At 39.1% G+C, this 23,217-nt stretch overlaps 1 protein-coding gene across 1 annotated transcript in view; it reads right to left on the bottom strand.

Annotated features, from left to right (window-relative positions):
• Positions 1–4,886: 4,886 nt before the first annotated feature.
• Positions 4,887–23,217, bottom strand: part of LOC103202447 (RING1 and YY1 binding protein) — a 140,383-nt gene continuing 122,052 nt past the window's right edge. The window contains exons 3-5 of the mRNA XM_007947332.2: positions 5,941–6,117; positions 5,750–5,848; positions 4,887–5,139 (exon numbers count right to left, since the gene is read on the bottom strand). Coding sequence (XP_007945523.1) covers positions 4,887–5,139; positions 5,750–5,848; positions 5,941–6,117 — 529 coding nt within the window. The remainder of the gene's footprint in view (positions 5,140–5,749; positions 5,849–5,940; positions 6,118–23,217) is intronic.

Below are 23,217 nucleotides of genomic sequence, written 5' to 3'. Positions count from 1 at the left end.
TCATCCAGTCACACTATTTTTTGGCACAGCACTGGAAGTACAACTAGGGACAACATAGGTGCTTAGCGCCTGGATGCATGATAGTGAACCACCAGTCTATAGTTAATGGCTGCAGATGGCAGAGTTACCATGCAAAACATACTCCTGGACATCTTTCACACCAAGGTCAGCCCAGACCCGAGCTCCTCCCCTCTACCTGATCAAACGCATCTTTTTGATCCTGCCTAGAAAAATCAGAACCTTCTCTGCAACAACATCCAACTGCCCACTTCCACTGGGCATAAGCCAGAGGATTGCACCTTCCTGACAGGTCAGTGGAGGATATCCAGATTAGATTCTGGCTTCCTTAGATGATTGGCATCCCTGGGTTATGCCATAGTTAAAGCCCTTGGCTGCTAACCAAAAGGCACCTTGGAATAAGGGCCTGGTGGTCTACTTTCGAAAAACCGGCTGTTAAAATTGCTATGGAACACAGTTCTACACTTTGACACCCATGGGGTCACCAGGAGTCAGAATCGATACAAGGGCAACCACTGTCTTTAAACAATCAGCAAACAAGACCTTCATCAAGGATTTTTTATCCCAACACAGGTGGCTCTGACATTTCCTTGCCGTGATTTTAAGGTTTAAGATGACTCTTCAGAATTACTGGGAAGTCAGGGCCTCCTTCCGATCTTCATGCCTCCTTTCTTTGGTTGCCCAGGGCAAAGGCTGGTTGGCTGTGTGATCTCCAGTTTCCATGCCTTATGGCCACAAGAGCTAGAGCTGCCTTTGTGGCTTAAGATATAACACAACTCTTGATCAAGATAGTTATCATAAATAATTTGCTCTCAGAATTTTAAAACTTAAATTAGGGTACATCATTTTTAAATAAAAATGATTTACATAAGATTTCATTAGTTCATTTTCTTCCAAGATTTGGTCATTATTTTGCTCAGTTCTATCTTCTGCTGCACCTTAGAGACACATACTGAGACAATCAAATCTGATTCAGCTTCCGTTAAACAAATGAAATTCTTAAAATGAGTCTCCTATTCACATTGGAAATACTTCAGAGTACAAAAAGTAAAATTTAAAGACTAAAATCTACACACACAAAAATAAAGATTTCCAATGTAAATTTTACTATTTTATTTGTGAAAAAACTACAAGCAGAATTCATAAATAGACATTTCTATTTAAAGCAGGAAAATGATAAAGTGGCTTCTAATAACATAGTCGTGCACATGCCAGTAACAGGAATATATTAACATCTTTTATTTGCTAGACAAAGAGCAGTGTCCAATATAAATTTCCCCAAAACATTTAAGACCTGTGAATTTCTGACCAGTTCACAAAACCACCAACTGACACTTTAGCATGAAGAAAAAAACAAACCTAACAGGCTGTCAGCTCTAAAGACGCTACAGAGCAGAAACTTCCAAAAAGCGTTATACAAGCTGTCTTTCTGGGCAAATGAAAAATATAGCTCGTATAATACATTAACAAAAATTCACAAGATAAGATTATGTTTTGACATACTTAACAAGCATTCTCTATTTGTCTCCAACAAACAAAGCTAAGGAAATAATGTAACCATCTTTACACAGTAAATTAAGGTTACAAGTCATACACAAGAACAGAACTGCTTGCGCATTAAAAACTGTTCAGCTCCATTGTCATACTCTAAATGTTGGCTCTTAAACCATTTTCGGTTACATACAAGCAAAGGTTATTATATATTCAGCAATTAATAAATTTTCAATAATTTAAGATATGGTAGCTTAAAAAAGTAGACTGAGAATGGTCTTGATAAGGCAGGTGAAACATTTTAGTGGAACTAAACTCACAGAAGCTTCTGCCAATGTTTTTAAATACCCAAATTGAAACTGAAAGGTTTTGATTAAAGGATTTTGTGGGTGTCAAGATGTCTTTACTTTTCTCCCCCAAACTGCATGACTCAAGCAGAGCAAGTAAGCTCTGTGTGTGCGCACGCACAAGTGTAAAAGATCCTGTGGCATTAAAACAAATGGAAACTTGCAAGCATAACACTGTGCTTTGTTTTGTTTTTTAACCTGCTTTCTGTGCCACTGAATACCAAGTATTTCTGGTCCTCTTTTAATATACATCTTTATATTCTACACTAGTGTTTTTACGTGCTGCCTACTAATTGTAGGGCAAACTGCAAATGCAGGAAGTTATAGGAATTCCATTTCCAGAATACATGCCTGAGGGATGTCATCGATTTCAGAAATTAAGAGTCTAAAGTACCTACCACCTCACTACCTCAACAGAATATACAACAGCAGCAAAAGGGCTGGCCCGGTAACATCTGACTGCTTAGATAACTTCCACTGTTAGCTGCAGTTTCTACCAAAATGGCAATTTCATTCCACTTGTTCTAGAGCACTCCTCCTTTCCTTCACCCCTCCCCCCACTCTTCAATTTATTCTGTAATTTATCATGGAGGCAAAACTGAAAAACCAAGACACTGGCAATGAATTAATTAGCAGCCTATGAGTAGCTGGTTTATCAGCTTTTTCCACTAATCTAGGGGTCCAATCACTTTACATGAAACTAATTTTGAAAAAGTACACAGTGTTTCTGAACAAAGTGCCTATCAACACTTACTGGTTCAAAAAGCAGTGCAACCCACGAGTTTGGTGGCATTTAAAATTTTTTTCTTCTTAAAAAAGTTAATTAAAAAACAGCAATTCCTTATACCTCTGGAAAATAAATATGGCTGACTAATTTACCCTCCCTGAGACCCTTAATAAAAGGAATATTAAAACGTTAGAAGGAATGTCTTTGCAATATCCCACTAATATTAAAATGGATTTAAAATTCATAGTCAAATCACTACATTTTATATATTCTGATGCTCACAGAAAGCATCCAATTTCCTTTGGTTCGTTAATAAATACTTTAAAAATGTATTTAAAAAGATTAGCATAGCTTGCATCCCAGATACAAGCATTCTTTTAAAAAGAGGGGAACATTGTCCATGCATTTGAGAACAGGACCACAGCAACAAATGGCACTGCTTTGTAATCTATACCTTTTGAGAACAGAATTTAAATTATGGTACATCAGTGACTACAGAATAGTTTTAATGTAAATGTGAAAGGAACCTTTCCCGTTGGCTACTCAAGTCAAGCTGTTAATTTTTTAATTTTTACTCGTTGCCTCCACAGACAGAAGTTACTTCTCTTCTTACCCAAACCAGGTTTTTAACACCAAAATGTGGTGCTTTATTACAAATCTGCTGCCCTCTTAAAGATGTCAGATAAAGGAAATCAGCATCAAGTTCCTGCGCTTGAAATGACTCTGAAGTACTTTGAACTCTGTGGGTATGTATGAATGTAGAAGTTGAATAGAAGAGAGACTCCCCCCACCACTACCACCAAATCCAAAACAAAACAGATATTAAGACTAGGGAGGGGTGGAATCATATTACTGGTCTTTTTTTGCAAGACAGTAAAAAAGAATGAAAAGAAACTTAAGAGTTTAGTCAATTTATCTTTATGTTGACGAAAAAGATCACACACTCGCCATCAGCATGCACTTCCCTGCAAATCTGGCTGCTGGCGTTAAAGCCATTCACAACTTGAGTTCCTTCCATAGCAGGGAATTGAGAAATGTCTCCAAACACTGAAAAGCTCCATGGAGGCACTGGATCTGTGGTTGTAACGTTTCTTCAGTAAAACAAACAATAGTCGATTTTAAGAAAGGAAAAGACGTAATTCTCACAACTGAATCAGTAGGTTAAGGGGTGAGACAAGAGGACATGAGGCAAACAAACTGCAATTACCTAAAACCACCACCACAATGTCACATGGAAAGTAGAAACAAGGAAATAATTTCCTGTGTGGACCAAAAAACACACGGTTCAGACTGTTTTAATCCTAAAACTAAGAGACATTTTATAGATTTACCTCAGACATGGGTAGAGGTCTGGAAAATGGATGGAATTTGAGTTACAGAATACCGTATTTTCATGAATGCTTATGTAAGAAGAGCAATGTTAACATGTAACCATAATTTACATGAATACTTGGCATTCTGGAGCTAGCCGAGTTACTTTTGAATGATCAAAGCCCTCCCTAAACCACCTAGGATTTGTCAGTTATTCCATTGCAAATGCAGGCTATCTGGAGCAGTCTTTAAATTTGAGATCACATTGTTTAAAAAATATATATTTTTATATTGTCCAGTACTCTTTAGACAGATGAGAGAGGTTAAGTTCCCATGTGGGTTGGAACAAACTTCACGTAAGACTGATTTTAATTTAATTTCAGCACTTTCATAGAAGGGACTGTCCCAGATCTGTAACTGTTCAAAGTTGTATTCACTTCACAGTGTATCAAGCACCAGCGTTGCCATGGATTGGTTTCAAATAACCCTTTATATATAATTTTATATTTATAATATATATAGTTATATCAAAACTGATAGTACATAGTATAACTGGAAGAAAGAACTAAACTTAAAAGGATATGCTGAAAAGATGGAGTTTGTGAACACAATAAATAAAAGTTCCCTCCCCCTCCACCCTCCCCCCAACAAAACAAAACAAAAAAACCAGTTGTCATGTACATGGAAAATTGTGCACAGCAGATTTTTTTTTTTTCTTTTTTATAAAAAGTAGATTCAGGAGCACATCCAATTATAAATGATTGTTAGGAAAATCATATAAAACAATGGAATACATAAAAGTGTCAAGAGTAATCGTCAGGGTGCGAAATTCCTTGGTGGCCAGATGCCCATGGCAAGCAGAAATTATCCTGGTAGCATCACTAAGAGGCCGATGTCCACAGAAGAATCTCCAGGGGTGCAAGCAGCATGGGCAGGTGGAGGATTTGAATTTCATACCCTGATTCATAGTTTTTACAATTCCATGTGCAATTTCAGAAAGATTCATCATTTACTGCTGACATGTCGCCCTTTGGCGTCGAGGAGCGGGAGGAGCCTTTGTCTGTGCTCTCCGACCCCGAGCTGCTCTGGTTCTGCTGTTCTGACCCTGCACTGGAGGTCACTGTGGATGAGGATGTTGAGGAGGAGCGAGTCTTTTCCTTAAAGTCTGTGATAATGACGGTGACGTTGCCTACAGTTACTGCTAACTGCTGTGCGGTGCTCCTGTCCACGTTTTTCAGCCGGGGCCTGAAACCAATGTCACAGAGGAGTAAGATATTGAGTAAGCTATGGATTAAAAACTACCTCCAGAAGAACACCAACAATATACACTATACAGTATACACTTAGGCAAAGATCTACCACCCATAACAAAACAAAGTAACTTTAGCCATGACAGAAACCAACAATGCATGGGCTAGCAAAGTTCTGGACCACAAAAAAATGACTATTAACCTACTTTCTCTTGTTTTTACCATCCAAAACCAAACGAAACTCACTGCCCTCAAGTCGGATCCAACTTACAACAACCGTCCTTGGAGTTTCCAAGGCGGTATTCGCTATGTTAGTAGATGGTCCAATCTTCCTTCCAAGGAGTGGCTGGTGGGTTTGAACCTCAGCCTCTGGTTAGCAATCAAATACCTTAGGCACTATGCTACCACAGATCCTGTTTTCTGCCACAATATATGAAAAGTAGCATCACTCCCCTCCACCCCACCCCCCAAAAGTTATAACAGTCCCACACTGAGCTCTTCACCCTACCCTTCTCAGCCTACAAACTCACAGGTACAAAACCATACTGACTCCTGCGTATGATTAAGGAAATCAGAGAAGTAATTTTACTCTTGTTTCAAAGTACCTTGAGGTGTGATTTGTTTCACTGGTCTTTGTTGTAGCATTTGCAGACTGTATACTGTTTGCTTCACTAGGAGGATCTTTCAGAATATCAGACTTTGGTCTAAAAGAGAGGGTTTTAAAAAGAGGCATTTAAAAGGTATCTTTGATTCACTAGCAAAATAATAACAATGTATTAGTTAGCCAGGAACTTACTTTGTTTTCTTGTTGGTGTTTTTCTTGGTAACACTAGGGCTAATTTCTTTATCTTTCTCAGGTTTCTCTTTGTCTTGCTTTTCAACTTTCTCTTTCTTCTCCTTTTTAGGTGGTGGTGGAGTAGCATACTGTTGTGCCACTTGTTGTGCAACCAGTTGAGAATTTATCCGAGGTTTTCTAAAAGGTTCAAGAAAAGAAAGTTCATTATGCACTTTATAAATATTGCTTTAAAATATTTTTATTTTGGTCTTGTGGTACCTGGCAAATCAAACTAAATTATATGATAAGTGTTATTTTTTATGTAGTAGGGATAAATCCATAAAATGTTTCTTTTTTTCCAAATCGACTCTGTGTATCTTTTTAATACACATGTGGCCACACAACATGCATGTCCCTATACAGTAAAAGAGTATTTCAGTCAATAAAATCCGACAATGTCTCCAAGAGTGCTGAGAACACTACTACTTCTGAGCTGTCATGATTATACTGATTGACAGCTTTCAAATACTCCTGCCTCACAGGGCTAATCTCATTTTATTAAATGGACACTGGTAATCCCCTGAAAAGAGAATGAAATTAGAAGTGTGACATTCACTCCTCAATCTAATTATTCTGACATGGTCTGCTCCCCTGCAGTGCTGTGATTGGCATGGACAACGTATACAGAACAATAAAAGGTAATTGTGGTTCATACTAATTCCCAAGGGGTGTAAGAGTGAAAGTCACTATAAAAAAAAAAAATCTTAGATAAATGAGACATTCACTGTGCCATCAACAATTATGTCTGCATAAATCTCTGACAATGATTCTTAGTACTATTGTTTATGGTTCTAAGTGGTGCCAAACACTTTTCACAATACATAGCCATTCGCAGGTCCAAATGGGAAAGGGAGAAAGGAATGTCTATGTATTATTTCTACATAATATGAATTTTCAAAGACATCTGCATCTAGACAGGTATTTACATCTAGACAGACATTTACAATATAATAAATAATGTGAATAAACCATTAAAACTTCATGAAAAACTACACTTCAAAGCAGAATTTCAATGAAGCCAATATATATATACTCTACTCCAGAGAATCTGGACCCAAGAAGAGGGGATACCTGGGCATCAACTTAAGAGTTCCTTAAACACTGAGAAAATCAAAGTATACTGAGCCCCAGAGAACTCAAAGCCTCATCACTCTTGGACACCTACAAAACTCTATAATGTCATTTACACTATATTTGCCAATCCACTGTGTACTCCGATGGCAAAGACCACATTTTAATAACCTCTGTCACCATGGCATTCAGCACGGTGCCAATTACTCAATAAAATTATTTATTGGAAAAATAACTGGTCATTGTTGAGAAAGACAAAGAAAGATGACAAATAAGAAGGCGGGACATGAATTTGTGATCAGGAGGTCACAGCTGACTTTCAGGGCAGCTGATCACATGGGGTCAGGGCTGCCAAGATTAAGCAATTAACGGCTGATGGGGACTATGACACAGAGGCAGTAAACTGAAAATCCTTTATGAGAACTGTAGCGCTGAGGAAAGGGATGGTCTGGTCATGTCATTACCTGAAGGGGTAGGCAGGGTTTGAAGAGGGTTTCTAGAGAAGAGGGAGTCTGAAATCATGATACACACTGAAAAGATGACAAAGACTAAGGATAGGCAAGAGAGGGGCATAAACTCATAGAGCAAAGTCCCAAAGAAAACGGAAGATAAGAAAGAGATACTAGGTAAAGATTTTTTTTTTTTTTTTTTTAAATGAGCCTCTCTCACAGTTGGCCTCTCCATTCCCAAGGATGAAGGAGATAGGACTGTGAGCCAAAGCGGGAACTGTGAGCCTTTGGAAATGAGAAATTAGAGAGAAATGTCAACAATTATGGAGGTTAAGAGGTGATGTCTGGTTGAATGAGCAGCAGGCACAAACAGAAAAGAGAGCTAGTGAAGACCAGAGAGAAAAGGATGTTACTTGTATCCCGCAACTTGCCCTTGATGGCCTAAGTGTGGTGTGCCTAACAAAAGCAGCTCTCAGCTACCCAGAGTATACTTTTCTGGACCGATTATTCCCTAACAAGGTCCGCTTGCCAAAGCTTTCAGCATACTACAAAGGTGAGGTGCCATCTGAATGCTTCTGCCACTGGTTATCATTCAACATTGTCAAATATACTCTCAGAATTCTTCAGCACATGCAACATAATCCAACAGCTACAAAACAAAAGCTGTATGTATAAAAAGTAAAAATTAGTAACGGCTTCAAAGAATGTGCAGCATGTCCACACATGCTCCTGTGCGAGGGAATGCTTCATTAGAATGATGTAACAAGTGTTCCTCTCTTCTGTGGACGTCAAAGTTCACAAATGAAAGGGCTATCTGGAAACTGATCATTACCAGGATAAATGGAGCATCTGCCAAAGTGCCTGTGCTGTTTCAAAAGAAGTGCTGTGTTCTAAATTCCATATATATGGCTACAAGCAACAACTGAATTCTTAAATCATCTCTCATCTTTTTCCCCACACACACAAAAAACAACTTTCAAAAACAGATGAGCATTTATTGCCTCAATTAGTATAACTGCTTTTTCCAACTAGCTTCCCGTAAAATCCCACAATAGGGCAAACAGAAGTAGGGAAATTTCGAGGGGAAGAGGTAGAAAAAACTAGAAGGGCCACCAATGTGAAGCCTCCCAAGTAACACTGCTACCATGTCAGAGCCATTCTGGTGGCTTTTGCCAACTGTCTTCTTACTTCTAGATGAACACTTCCCTGCCATATGTAAGATATGAATGTCTATTCTCCACTGAGAGAGCAACTCATCTCTGTGAAGCTAGGCCAGTTTCTTCAGGATTGAAATTCCAAACTGTGCCTGCAGCAAGACAGTCAGAACTGATTCTTAAGTTCAAGAACAGGTTCTAGATAGGCACACCACGAACTAGGTGCAGCATTGCATCTTCTGAGAGTATTATTTTTTAATGAAAAAAAAATTCTAATCTTCAAATGTATTATTTTATATGTTTAGTATTACTGCTAAAATAGAGTTTACAAGTGAAAATTCATAGATCTTCAAAAATAGGTATCATCAGGAAAATATGTCTATTTACTTGAACTTAAACAGCTACTGTTTCAGAAAAGGTCTATTTCATAAAAAGTGAAGCAAATCTTTATCTGGAGACAGCTTTGAATTCTGAAGATGAAAAATCTCAGAGTGCAAATGAACATACACCAAATAAGTATGAATGAAAACACAAAACAAGATACTTCTCTGGATAGTTTTGATGTGTCCTCATGCCACTTTTGAGGACACAAGCTAAATCATATTTTAAAAGAACCACTTCCCCTATATATGATCTTTTCCTTTTCTTCTTATGTACTCAGGGGAGCCTGACATTTTACTTTGTTTCGCATTTACTTCCCTATCTCCCAGCTACCACATCAAGAAGCCAGAGCCAACTTCTCGTGGTTCAGGCAAAAAAGAACAACAATCTAATACATTATCTCTCCCTTGATTACTTCCAGTTTCACAAACTATCACTTATGTATTTTCCCAACTGATGGAATTCCATCTCGTGTTTCACCTTTCAATTAAAACAGCTAAAAAAGACAAAGGAAACTCCTCTATGTCTAATCTTTTCTCAACTAACTCATTTTCTTTTTTTTTTAAAAAAAGTACTTTAAATTCACATGGGATCTCTGGTGGCCGTAGTGCCTAAGGCATTTGACTGCTGACCATGAGGCTGGCAGTTCAAACCCACCAGCCACTCCCCACTCCTTGGAAGGAAGACTGGGCAATTTACTTCCACAGAGATACCACCTCGGAAACCCAAGGAGGGGTCACTATGAGTCAGGATCCACTCAACGGCAGTAATTTTTTTTTTTTTTTAATTCACATAAAAGGAGCTCTGGTAGCACAGCGGGTAAGGCATTTGGCTGCCAACCAGAAGGTCAGTGGTTAAAACCCAACAGCCACTCCAAAGAAAGATGGGGAAATCTACTTCCGTAAAGATTTATAGCCTCAGAAATCCAAGGAGGTCACTACGAGTTGGAATCCACTAAATGGCAGTGAGTTAGTTTGTTAAATTCACATAGTTCTTTACAACTTGCAAAATGTCTTCATCAGATCAGGTTCTTTGTAGACCATAAAAGAACACAGATCCCTCCATTGCTTCCCTGCCTTGATAATCTGTTAGATGAAAAATTGGTGACTTTAACAACTCTGAGCAGGTCTTTCTATTTGGCTTACTCTTTACCAAGAGCTCATGATTCTTTATGAAAGATCACTGTACTATACTGTAATTATTAAAGGGGGTCTTCTCCAGATGTCTTGTTTTCCTATCTCTTCCTCAAAAGGTCATTCTATATATGTGCATTGGGCCAATGAGGATGAGTTTTAACCACACAATAATGACTGAATTTCTTCTGTATTATGATGCCTCCAAACATATACATCCCAGCAGGGAAAAGAGCACAGAACTCTGTACATAGCCATTATTCAACAACTAAAAAGACTTAAAAAATGAAATGGGAATGACAGTAAATCCAAACTCAGAGAAAGGGGTAGGCCAAATATGTGAAAAGATTTTATAAACAGCAACAAAAATTTGTTCTGTACAAAAGCCACAAATTTGAAGCTAAACAAATCTAATCTTTTGCATTACTTTGTATAAGAAAGTATATCTTACGTTATATCTTACGTTATATATAAGCAAGTAAACTAAATACATTTTTTTTTTCAATACCTATTTTAAAATTGGGTAATTGCCAAAGGGGCAAGGAGGCCTCATCTTCTGACCTGCTCTAACCCCACAAGAGGAAGGCAGAATCACCATCAGTTGCCCAAGGCCTATTCCTCCGAGCTGGACATGCTGCCTCCTCCCTCCAGGCCTTTCACCAACCCTGACACCAACCATTCCTCCCGCAGCATCCACCACTTCTCTGCTGGGTTTGAGAATTTGCTACAGTGGCCACACACAACTCACAGATTATGGGGTTTATTAGGGAAGCAACAGGCTACAATTCAAGTTCAGGAACGCGCTCAGTCTGTCTCAGCCCGCTGTCTCACAACCGACAGTCTCTCTCAGCAGTGCATGTCTCTCGAGGTCTCTCTCAGCAATGTATCTCTCAGTCAGCAGTGAGAGATTCCTTCTGCCTCTAGAAGGGCTCCTTTTGAGCCTGGCAGGGCAGCCAAACTAACCAACCCCAACATCAGAATTCTAAACATCTGAGAGTGAGCATATTTCCCAGAACATTGCTTTGTGCCACTCTCAACAGAAATAACCCTGGTGGATAACTTTAACAATCAGGAGATACTCAGTTGCTCATGGCAAATTCCGCCATGAAGTTTACAGAGACTTATGGCTAGACAAGCCACACCATGTAATTTACTTACTATACCGCAGTAATGCATAGATTTACCTCGAAGGTAATATTGTCTGTACCAATAGCATCATTCACTGAACACTAATGGTCCCTGGTTTTGGTGACAAGTACAGAAAAGAAGCCCTAAAAGAACGACTTATTTCCATTCATTTTCATCCACCTGCTCGTGACCCGCTGTACTTTTTTAAAGATCAAAAATAGAGAAACGCTGTGAATAAAACAGAGGCCAAATCAAAAAATTAAAATTCTAGAAATTCACAGGTTTGAAAGTTTAGGGTTTCATGGGACATCCCAGTCAAGTAGCCTAATACAGTGTTTCACTCTTCTGTCCTATCTCCTGGTTTGCTAAGTAGTGTGTGGAATCTTAAAAGCTTGCATGTGGGCTTTCCAAGATACAAGGACTGGTCTCTTTTTGCCTGAAAGAACAGAGGAAGAGTGAGGAAGAGGTGGTGGTGGTTGTTATGTGCCGTTGAGTGGGCCCCGGCTCATAGTGACCCCTCCTTGGGTTTCCGAGGCAGCATCACTACGAAGTAGATTGCCCCATCTTCCGAACAGGAGGAAAGCTAATTGCCTCTATGAAAAACGGCTTCCTCCTTTATACAGGAGTCTGGAAGAACTGGATGGTGTCCAGTTATCATTACTGAATGCTTAATCAGAATCTATAGAAGAATCTTGATCAAGGGGAGAAAATGCAGAACAGAAATTCAAATTCCTGTAGAATCTACCAATTTTGGAGCCATGGAGCTCGGAAGAACCCCTTTAACTACTGCCCTAAGATTAATTTTTAAACTTTAAATCAAAAACATCCCCTGAAGTCTTCTTAAAACCAAATAGTTCAGCCAACTAGTGAAGAATGTCTGCCTTGAGCATTGTGCTCTTTCAAGAATTATCTCTATGGGATCAACCTGACAACCACAGCTTGAAAGACTAGATAGAAACTCAGGGAGCTATGAGTTAATAAGGGGGAGGAACAACGCAGAGAAAGAAGATGAGAACGGTTTTACAATCAATGTCAATGGACTGTACATGTAGAATTGGTGTACAATCTGCTGTGTCTATTCTCAACAACAGAATATGTAAAAACTGATTAAAAGTAACAAAATATGTAAATTACTTAAAAGTAAATTTAAAATAAGGAGGCTAGGGGTTCTTTTTCTCCTCCTATACTAACATTTGGGAGCTCTGGTAGCATAGTGCCTAAGGCACTTGACTGCTAACCAGAAGTCTGGTGGTTCAAACCCACCAGCCACTCCTCGGAAGAAAGATGGGGCAATTTACTTCTGTAGTGATATTGCCTCAGAAACCCAGGAGGGGCTGCTATGAGTCGGGTCCGACTGGACGACACATAACATACTAATATTTAAACAAATTTATCTCATTTTATCCTCAACAATTCTAAAAGGTAAGTTGGGCAGCCACTAGAAGTCCCATTTACAAAAACAAACAAACAGGGTTAATGAATAGAGCAAAGTCAATCAGATTCTCGAGACACTTAGACTGGTATTTTTTTTTTTTTTTTCAGCTACACCACACTAGGTTTTGTGTTTTTAAGTGTTTTTAATCTCTTAAAACTTTCTGATACTCTTTCACATTTGTTGCAGTGTGACAGTACATTATTATGAAGAATCAGCAATGCGATCATCTAGCCCAAGGAGTAACAGATGAGGAAAGAGGGCAGATAATCTAGTTTAGAAGTGAATTGCCATGGAGTTTCTAGATAAATGCCTTCTATGCCACCATTTTTAAAGGACTGATTATCTTAACAGAGCAATGGACAAATATTGATGTGTTCAGCTGTGGGAAAATTAAGCCACACGACAGCTCCAACCTTACTCATCCCTAAAGCAAGAAACGAAGACCTTGTTGTACTATGTTGTCATTCCCAGTGACCAGGTACCCTGACAATCTGCTGGGTTCAGGCCCATGTCAGCATTACCCACACAGCTGGCTTGGCCTTCACCTGAGCTGCTTTTACCATACCTCAGGCCAACCTATCTCACTGCCATGGAGTTGGTTCTGACTCACAGCAACCCCTCTTTGGGGTTCCAAGGCAGTATCTCTATGGCAGTAGATTGCCCAGTCTTCCTTCTGAGAAGCAGCTGGTGGGTGTGAACTGCCAGCCTTCTGGTTAACAGTCAAATGCCTTAGGCCCTACGCCACCAGAGCTCCCAGGCAAAGCTATACCAGAGTAAAAAGCAACCTATATGATCGTGTGACTTTCAAATGAAGCTAGTAATAGTTATAATATGGACAATTCAAATTCAATTGTCACATACTTACCTTTGTTGGGATCATACACTGAGGTGTATTATTAATTTCTTCCTGCTTCATGAATAATATATTACTTCTTTTCACTGTTCTTCTCTCCCCCTAAATAGGTCTTCTTTTGCCAGGTAATCCTTTGGCTGATCCTCTAGAACAAGTCACTGGGTAACCCTAAAGGGTCTTCTTAAAGGAGCCTTATGGTCAATGGTTAAGCCCTCAGGTGCTAACTGAGAGATTGGTGGTTTCAAACCCACCAGTGGCTCCAGGGAAAAAACACCTGCTGATCTGCTTCTGTAAAGATTACCACCTAGAGAACCCTATGAGGCAGTTCTCCTGTGTCACACAGGGTCAATATAAGTCAGATCAGATGCAACAGCACACAACAAAAAAGACTCTTAGCTGTCATTCCAGGTTATGGTTTTCCTTCAGTATTAAGACACATCCTTCACTCAGGAAAAAGATCATGATGCTTTGCCTTAGGACAAAAAAATTTCCCTTCCATATCTGACTCCAAGTACTGAAGTAAGAAAAAAATGTAGGCTCATCCTTTCCTTCCATTTACCGTTCTATCACCTTCACAGGTAATGTATATAAGGAAAGAGTATGGACCCTGGAATTAAAACAGTCTTTATCCAATTATCTGGACTTTATCCAGACTCTGCTACTGAGCTTGGGTAAATGACATAAAATGGGAATGGCGCCACACCTAATTTAACAAGGTGGGAGTCAAGATTAAAAGAAGTAAAGGTCACTTTGCCTTACATGGTCAAAATATCTTATTACATGTAGATGATAAACAGTGTAATTCTTCTTTTAAAATAATATATACAGTTCAAAGCACATCTTTTTTAGGGTGATGTGTCGTCTGTCATAGTCTCTCAGATAAAAAACCTGCAGTTGTCAAGTCAATTCCAACTCATAATGACTCTACAGGACAGAGTAGAACTGCCCCCAAAGGATTTTCAAGGCTATAATCTTCACGAAGGCATACTACCACATCTTTCTCTAGCGAGGCAGCTTGTGGGTTTGAACCACCAGCTTCAGATGCTGGGAGACAAATGAAAATATTTACAAGTGAAAGAAGTTAGTACACTGTGCTATGGGGAAAAGTTCAAGAGTCATAAATCATTTCCAGTGTTGGTGTGCTGAAGTTAATTATGCTGTCTAGCACCAACAGCAGCACAGACTGAGGAGCCTCATTAACACAGCTGCCAATTTTCTGCATATTTCAGAGATAATTTTGTTTTTGCAGATATTCCTCCCCTTTAGGAGAGGCCATTAGACTTTGACTGTACCATATACATAATATTACACAAATTCTTATCAGACACAGCTTGGCTGGGAATGGGTGATTCCAGCAGAACTAACATAAGCACCCTTAACTTCATTTAAAATAAGAGATCTAAAACGTTCTATTTTACATTCAAAAACATCATTTTGAATATTTAAGTATTTCATATGCCCTGAAAACACAATTAATACATCTTTAAGCACCAGTAAGTACAGGCAATTCAGGAACATACATATACTCCACGCAAGTAAAACAAGTTATAAGTGGCTTAGACCCTTGAAAACAAATATCTACTTTATAAAAGAACCTGGCAACAACAGAAAGATTAGCTGAGCAGAGTTCTCAAAGTGTGATGCAAAGACCTCCCTGGAAGTCTCCCAAGATGCTTTCAAGAGGGTCTAACAAGATCAAAACACTTTTCATGATAATTCTGGGACATTTTTTCATTCATGAATTTACAATGGAGTTTTCCAAGGACTACATGACATGTGGAGACAGCTAATGAAATGTGATACTTGCATGCCATGTTTTAAAACTAACTCAGTTTTCTTTTCAGGGGGCTGAGAATCAGACAATGACTCTGAACGTCACCACAGATGCAAGAGCTATCTATCACCCTTTACTCTCATGTCCTGTTGTCACCAATAAAGAATGTTCACACCATTTATAAAACAAACAAAAACCTCAGTTTTAACTTCTGATATGAAAAGTGTCTATAGATAAAACCAACTCAAACAACAATTTACTGGGGTCCTTAATAACTATGCCAACTATTGCCACACATAAGATCCAGGTTTGCTTCCAGGTCAATGAACCTCAAAGCCCAGCTACCACTCAGTGGAGATGTCTGTGTTGCTATGATGCTATCCAGGTTTCACCAGAGCATCTATACTAAGACAGACCTGTATTTCTTAGAAAGAAAGGCCTGGTGATCTATTTTTGAGAATTAACCCATGAAAACACTATGGATTATAGTGGTCCAATTTGTGCCTAGAGTTGCATGAGTCAGAGGCCCAACAACAAGATTCCTTGCACTTGCTTTTTATAGTTAATAAAGATGGCAAAACTAAATAGTTACTTCAGATGTGCTGGCAAGTTTGCAGTTTATGCTCTGTGTTAACTCGATTAGCATAAAAAAAAAAAGCTGGGAATAAGTATCAGATACATCTAGAACTATATTGATAGCTTAGTGAATTGGGACCATAACCTCTCCCTTTCCCTACAAAAAGACACACAAAATTCCTTATAAATAGTGTCAATGGTTAAAGTAAATGATAGAAATAAACACAATCTCTAAGCAAACCATATTTTCAGATGCAAATAAACTTGATAAAGCAAGTCTCTCTAAGACACAGTACACTAAAACAATAAAATCTGTTCTGAAAATTATTCTGTAGCTGGTCAAAGATGCCACTTAAAATACATTTAACCAATGTGAAATTACAGCTCATGTCACAAAACTGAGCAACTGCAAAACATACAATAATCAATACTTCTTTCAAAAAAAAGTAGTAGTAGTATTAAGAAAAGCAACTGCTACTGAGTTGATTCTGACTCAGAGACCCTACAGGAGCTCTGGTGGCTTAGTGCCTAAGGCATTTGACTGCTGCTAACCAGAAGCCTGGCAGTTCAAACCCACCAGCCATTCCTCAGAAGGAAGAGTGGGTAATCTACTTCCATGATGGTACTGCCTTGGAAACCCAAGGAGGGGTAGCTAAGAGTTGGATCTGACTCGATGGCAGTGAGTCATCCCCCCCAAAAAAAACCCTATAGGACAGAGTAGAACCCTAAGGTTTCCAAGGCTATCATCCTTATGAAATCACACTGCCACATCTTTTCCCACAGACTTACTAGTGGGTTCGAACCACTAACTTTTCAGTTTGCATCTGAGCACTTTAACCACTGTGCCACTAGGTCTCCTTAGAGTCAACAGTAATCCATTTTACCCTAACACCTAAGCACACACCCTATCATAGCATCTAAGAAATTAATCATACCTATATACAAGGTATGGGAGCTCTGGTGGCATAGTGTCTAAGGCATTTGACTGCTAACCAGAAGGCTGGTGGTTGAAATCCACCAGCCACTCCTCAGAAGTAAGACTGGGCAATCTACTTCCATAGAGGTACTGCCTCGGAAACCCAAGGAGGGGCCACTACAAGTCAGAACTGACTCCATGAAAGTGAGTTTGGTTTTTTAAAATATACAAGGTATTAGTGAATTTTGTATAGCTGAAGAACTATTTTGGCCTTAACAACCAATTCTTTCTTGAATGCATCCTTTTAATGTCCAAGGACCAAAGGAAGTGATGTTGAAGACATCACATTAACAAATATTTCTATATGAAAAGTTAATTCTGTGTTGCCTACCTTATGAGTATTTTTCCTACCTAACAAAAATTCTCAAAAAAAAAAAAAACTTTCCTAAAAAATAAGTGAGATAAAATGATTTACTAAATGAATATATCCAGAGGGTGCTAATATTTTCAGTATCAAGAATTTATTACCCCTATGTTCAGAACACTCTGCTGGGGATACTCTAACTTTTAAAGACTTTCTCCTCCCTCTTCCTCATTCTTCACATGCCAAGAGGGCCTCAGAGCATTGTTTATCCACCTCAATAAGATCCCTATCTATCCCATCCCCTTCTCGTACCACCTCTTCATTGCCTTCCTCTGTCCTCCTCTGGAAGTTAAACTCATTTCTCTACAATATCCTATCAACTTTTTTGTCTTCCCTTTAGCTACTGTACATGAGACTATGAGACCATAGGTTTTAAAAAGCAAGTTTAGCTGGCTAGTTCTCTGTCATTCTCTGTTGCTTGCAAGGGACCAGGATACAGACTCAGAGCACATCCCTGAGGAAGACAGAGCATTGGAACTCCCTGATAAGGTATTCAAAAGAATTATATTTAGGTATCCTCAGTGAATTGAGAAGCAGATCAAGGAAACCACTGACAAAATTGAGGAAAACATAGAGAAAACCCTACAACAATTTAGAAAGACAACAGAAGAATAAAATGACAAAATAAATGAAAAATTAGAAATGATTCTAAATCTACAGATAGAAATCCAAAAGATTTAATACTAAATTTTCAGAAATAGATAACACACTGAGTGGGCAAAGGAGTAGAAGTGAACCAATGGAAGACAGAATTAGTGAGACTGAAGGCAAATACCTCAATACTTCTTTGGAAAGGGATCAATAAGAAAACAGATCAAAACAAAATGAACAAAGCCTAAGTTCATGTGAGATACCATTAAAAGGAATAACCTAGATGTAACTGGAATTCCAGAACAGGACAAGTCATAAACCACAGAGAAAATTTTCGAAGATTTGTTGGAAGACAATTTTCCTGGTATGATTAAAGATGAGTGTTCCGGTTACCTAGTGCTGTTCTGACAAGAAAACACTACAAACGGCATGGCCTTAACAAACAGGAGTTAATTCTTACAATTTGGAGGCTTTAAGTCCAAGTTCAAAGTGCCAGGCTCTCAGGGCTGGGTGAAACCCCTCAACCTTGGGGTCCAACTCTGCCTCCTGCTCCTGGCCCACTGGAGCTAGAGGCGTTTCTTCACTCAGACAGCTGCTGGCTGCTGAGGCTGACAAGTAAAAAGGCACAGTCACGGTATTACTAAATCCCACAGCAGGCCATTAACTTAAATCCACTGTAAGTCCCAAGGTAGGAAGAGCACAGTAACTTGCTGAACAACGACATGGCTATATGTAGGATCCAAGCATGCCATAGGCTAGAGACCACTCCCAAGGCTTCTCCTTAAACACAGGAAGCAGATCACATCCCAAAGGCAGCTACTCAGCTGCATGTGGTAGATCCCACCACGGAGCTGACTGCCAGTCTCATCATGCAGAATAACCACCACCAGCTGCCCAGCCACTCAACCAGGCCCAGACAAGTTCACACACAAACATAACTACCACAATGAGAATACATCCATTCAGGAAGTCCAAAGAACCCCAAATAGGACAGACCCCAAAAGAAAATCACCAAGACATATCATCATCAAACTCACCAAAATCAAAGACAAAGAATCCTGAAAGCAGCACGGGAAAAACGAAAAGTTACCTACAAGGTACAACCAATTAAGATCAAGCTCAGATTTCTAGCAGAAACCATGCAGGCAAGAAAACAATGGGATGGTATATATAAAACCCTGAAGGCAAAAATTTTCCAACCAAGAATTATGTACCCAGCAAAATTACCCCTCATATATGATGGTAAAATTAGGAGATTTCCAGATAAGCAGAAATTAAGGGAATTTGTTAAACTAGGCCAAGCTTACAAGAGATGCTAAAAAGGGAGTCCTTTGGACAGAGAACAAACAACAGCAAACAACAACCGACTATTAACACACATGATGACATAACCCAAAAATCAACCCAGCTATACAAGTATCCAAAGTAAATAAGCCTACAAGATTGTAAACAGGGAACCAGAGACATCGACTGACAATGAGGACGACTACAAAGCAAAAAGAGGGAAAAAAACTGGATAGATACAGAACTTCTAGATGGGACAGAAGTTAAGAAAACTACAAGACAGAATGGACCATTCTAAACTTGGGAAGAAAACTATAAATCACAGGGTAACCCCAAAGAAAAATGATAAACTTTCTTATCGAAATAAAAAAAGAGGATCAGCACAAATATTTAGCAAATACTAAAACAATATCAAGGAAGGAAGTGATGACACGACTCATAAACAAATTGAGCTTGGCGCAGAAAATTGTATGGAACAAAGAAATCAACACCACGAGGAAGCATGTAACAAAATGACAGCAACAAATTCATATTTGCCGATAATTACATATCTGACAAGGGACTTATCTCTAACATTTATAGAAAACTCCAACGCCTCAACAGCAAAGGAATTATCAATCTGATTGAAAAATGGACAAAACTCACGAACAGACACTTCCCTAATACATGAAGAGATGCTCATGATCATTGGCTATCAAAGAGATGCAAATCAAAACAACAATAAGATACCATCTCACCCTAGCACTGATGGTAAGGCTCAACGAGATAGAAAATAACAAATGCTGGTGGTGATGGAGAGAGATTGGGACTCTCATACACTGCGGGTGGGGCTGTGAAGTGACACAACCACTGTGGAAAGCAATATGGCAATTCCTTAGAAAGCTGGAATTGGTGATACCATTTGACCCAGCAATCCCATTACTCGGTATATATCCTAGAGAGGTGAGAGCCAGGACAGGAACAGAGATATGCACACCCAAGTTCATTGCAGCACTATTTACAATAGCAAAAAGATGCAAACAACCTATGTGCCCACTGGTGGAAAAGTGGATGACCAAACTATGGTACACACACACAATGGAATGCTATGCAGCACTAAAGAACAATGTAGAGTCTGCAAAAACACTGCATGATATGGATGAACTTGGAGGACATTCTGCTGAGTGAAATAAGTCAATCACAGAAGGACAGCTATAGTATTAGATCGTTGCTGTGGAGGGTCAAGAAAAGGTTTATATATGGAGGGAAACTTTCTTTTGTCAGTTGCCAGGGGTGGGAAGGGAGGAGAGGGGGCACTGCAAAATAAATAAATAAATGATGCATTCAACCCATGCCACTTTAGTTTTGTGTATTTCACTGTACATAAATTATACTTTAATAAAATGCATTTTTTTAAAAAATCTTTCACAACAGTTTAGGAGGCTAGAAGTCTGAATTCAGGGAAGACTTTTTTCTCCCTGTCGGCTCTGGAGGAAGATCCCTTGTCTCTTCTGAGCTTCTGCTTCTGGGCAGTCTTCATGTGGCCTGGCATCTCTCTTCATTATCTCTGCTCTGCTCCCTGTTTCATATCTCAAGAGAGGCTCAAAATACACCCTATACTTATTCTGCCTTATTAACACAACAAAAAAACAACCCATTCCCAAATGGGATTATAACCAGAGCACAGGTTAGGATTTATCAGACTTATTTTGGGAGGACAGAATTCAATCTGTAACAGGAGGCAAGTCTAAATCCTTCAAGAATACTCTTGGTCTACTGTTTTTCTTTTCAAAGTCAAAAAGATCTATGGGTAGTCACAACCGAATCCCAAAAACATGTTACAACTAAAGAACAGGCTTACTAAACCTTAGAGAAACTGTATGATCACAAGAGTTAAATACTGCATGCTATCACCTGGGATCTTCACTCTCGTAGCAACATCTCAGATTACAAAGATTTACCTAAATCCTAAACTTATAAAAAGGATAAGCTGGAATAATTGTATATTGCATGCATACAAGTATATGCATGGATCTAATTCTGACAGAAAAACTTCTCAATTTCATATTCTACTCTAAATTAAGCATATGCCTTTTGGCATCAAAATAATCCTACTTTCATGTTATGTAAATTTCCAAAAAGGTTAGCACTATGTATGTTATGTAAGTGACTTTGAAATGCCAATGCTTGAAAAGGATTTTTTTCCCTCTTAAACTAAATTTCTGCAAGTGTACTCTCTTCAATGATTTGCTGAAAACTTGATTTGTGCGAAGATAAAATAGGTTCCGTCTCAGTGCGTTATATCAAAGGTTCACAATGTCTTATTTATTATTGTTGTCACCTACTGTCAAGTTGGCTCCTTGACTCACAGCAACCCTATACACAAAATGATCAAACCATTGCGATCCATAGGGTTTTCACTGTCTGACTTTTGGAAGTTGTTTTGGTTAACTAGTGCCGCTCTGACAAGAATATACCAGAAATGGAAAACTTTAACAAACAGGGATTTACTCTTTTACAGTTTTGCAGGCTATAAGTCCGAGTTCAAAGTGCCAGGCTCCAGGGGCTGGGAGAAAGCCCTTCAACCTTGGGCTTCAGCTCTACCTCCAGCTCCAGGGCCCACTGAAGCTGGAGGCTTTTCTTCACGCAGGCAGCTGATGGTTGCTGAGGCTGACAAACCCAAGTTTGACAAGTAAAAAGCACAGTCCCATTGTTACCAAACAACATGGCAGGCCACTGAACAACAACTTGGCTACAAGCAGGGTTCAAGAGTGCCAAAAAGCTAGATACCTTTCTCAAAGCTGCTGCTGATCTACTTACTGGAAGCAGCCAACATCCCTAAAGCCACTACTTAGACACTCCCATAAGATTCCACCATGGATTTGATTACCAATCTCACCTGGCTGTGTATCAACCGGACCCAGCCAAGCTGATATACAATCTTAACTACCACAGAAGTAGATTCCAGCCTTTCTTTCTAGTCTGTCATATGTCTTATTACTGGTGCTACTGGTGGTAACTGTGATCACTTGGTTGAGGGTGTGTCTGCTGAATTTCTTCACTTTAAAGTTACTATCTTTTTAATCAATACCTTGAAGGAGATACTTTAAGACTTCAAATATGCTTTTACTCCTCAACTTATTACACACTAATTTCAGCATCCCAGGACAGATTACTGTCTGCAAAAATTACTACTGGCTTTGTTTTCTTTGGCTTCAGGATGATTTTCTACTCACTCTTCAGCAGTCTCTCCTCCATTTTTTATTCAATTATTTATATTAGTATATAATTTAGACACACACATTTAAAAAAAAACCCCACTGTTACCTAGTTGATTCTGACTCACAGTGACCCCCATTAGGCTGCTGACACTGTAAATCTTTACTGAAGTAGATTGCCCCATCTTCCTTCTACAGAGAAGCTGGCGGGCTTGAATCACCAACCTTCCGATTAGCAATCAAATGCCTCAGGCACTGCGCCACCAGAGCTCCCTTACATTAATTAGTATAGACTCATGAATTTTTATCTTATGGGTTAAAACTCAGTACTATTACTTTATCACTCAAATCGTTATGGCTATTTCCATCAAGAGGTCTTCCTTTGGGTTAGATCCTGTGTTCTTCTGATAAAGCTCCCATCCTTTTCTGAGCCCTTAAAATCTAGAAATCTCAGCACAGTACTCAAAGAAATTCATGCAGACCAGTTATGTACTGCCACCGAGTCGGATCTGACTCACAGCGACCCCTCCTTGGGTTTCCAAGGCATACCACTATGGAAGTAGATTGCCCAACCTCCTTCCGAGGAGTGGCTGATGGTTAGCCAGCCTTCTGGTTAGCAATCAAATAATGCCTTAGGCACTATGCCACCAGAGACCAGTAATAGAGGGAATATTCAAATTAGTCATATAAAGTGATAAATCACTTACATCCTATCTCAATTATATACTAGACTGCTTAACTATTAACAAAAATTGGATAATATCTAATCAAATAGGGGCTCTGGCTATCATAATGAGCATACATTTTCTCAGAGTTTTAAATAAGATTAAGTTATATCACTAATCTACTGCCTCTGAACAGAAGCTCTGGTA

Source organism: Orycteropus afer, unplaced genomic scaffold (assembly GCF_000298275.1).
Source record: "Orycteropus afer afer isolate SDZICR_OR568_19922 unplaced genomic scaffold, OryAfe1.0 scaffold00180, whole genome shotgun sequence".
NCBI lineage: Eukaryota > Metazoa > Chordata > Mammalia > Tubulidentata > Orycteropodidae > Orycteropus > Orycteropus afer.
Note: the sequence above shows the minus strand (reverse complement) of the source record. Positions and strands in the feature narration are given on the sequence as shown.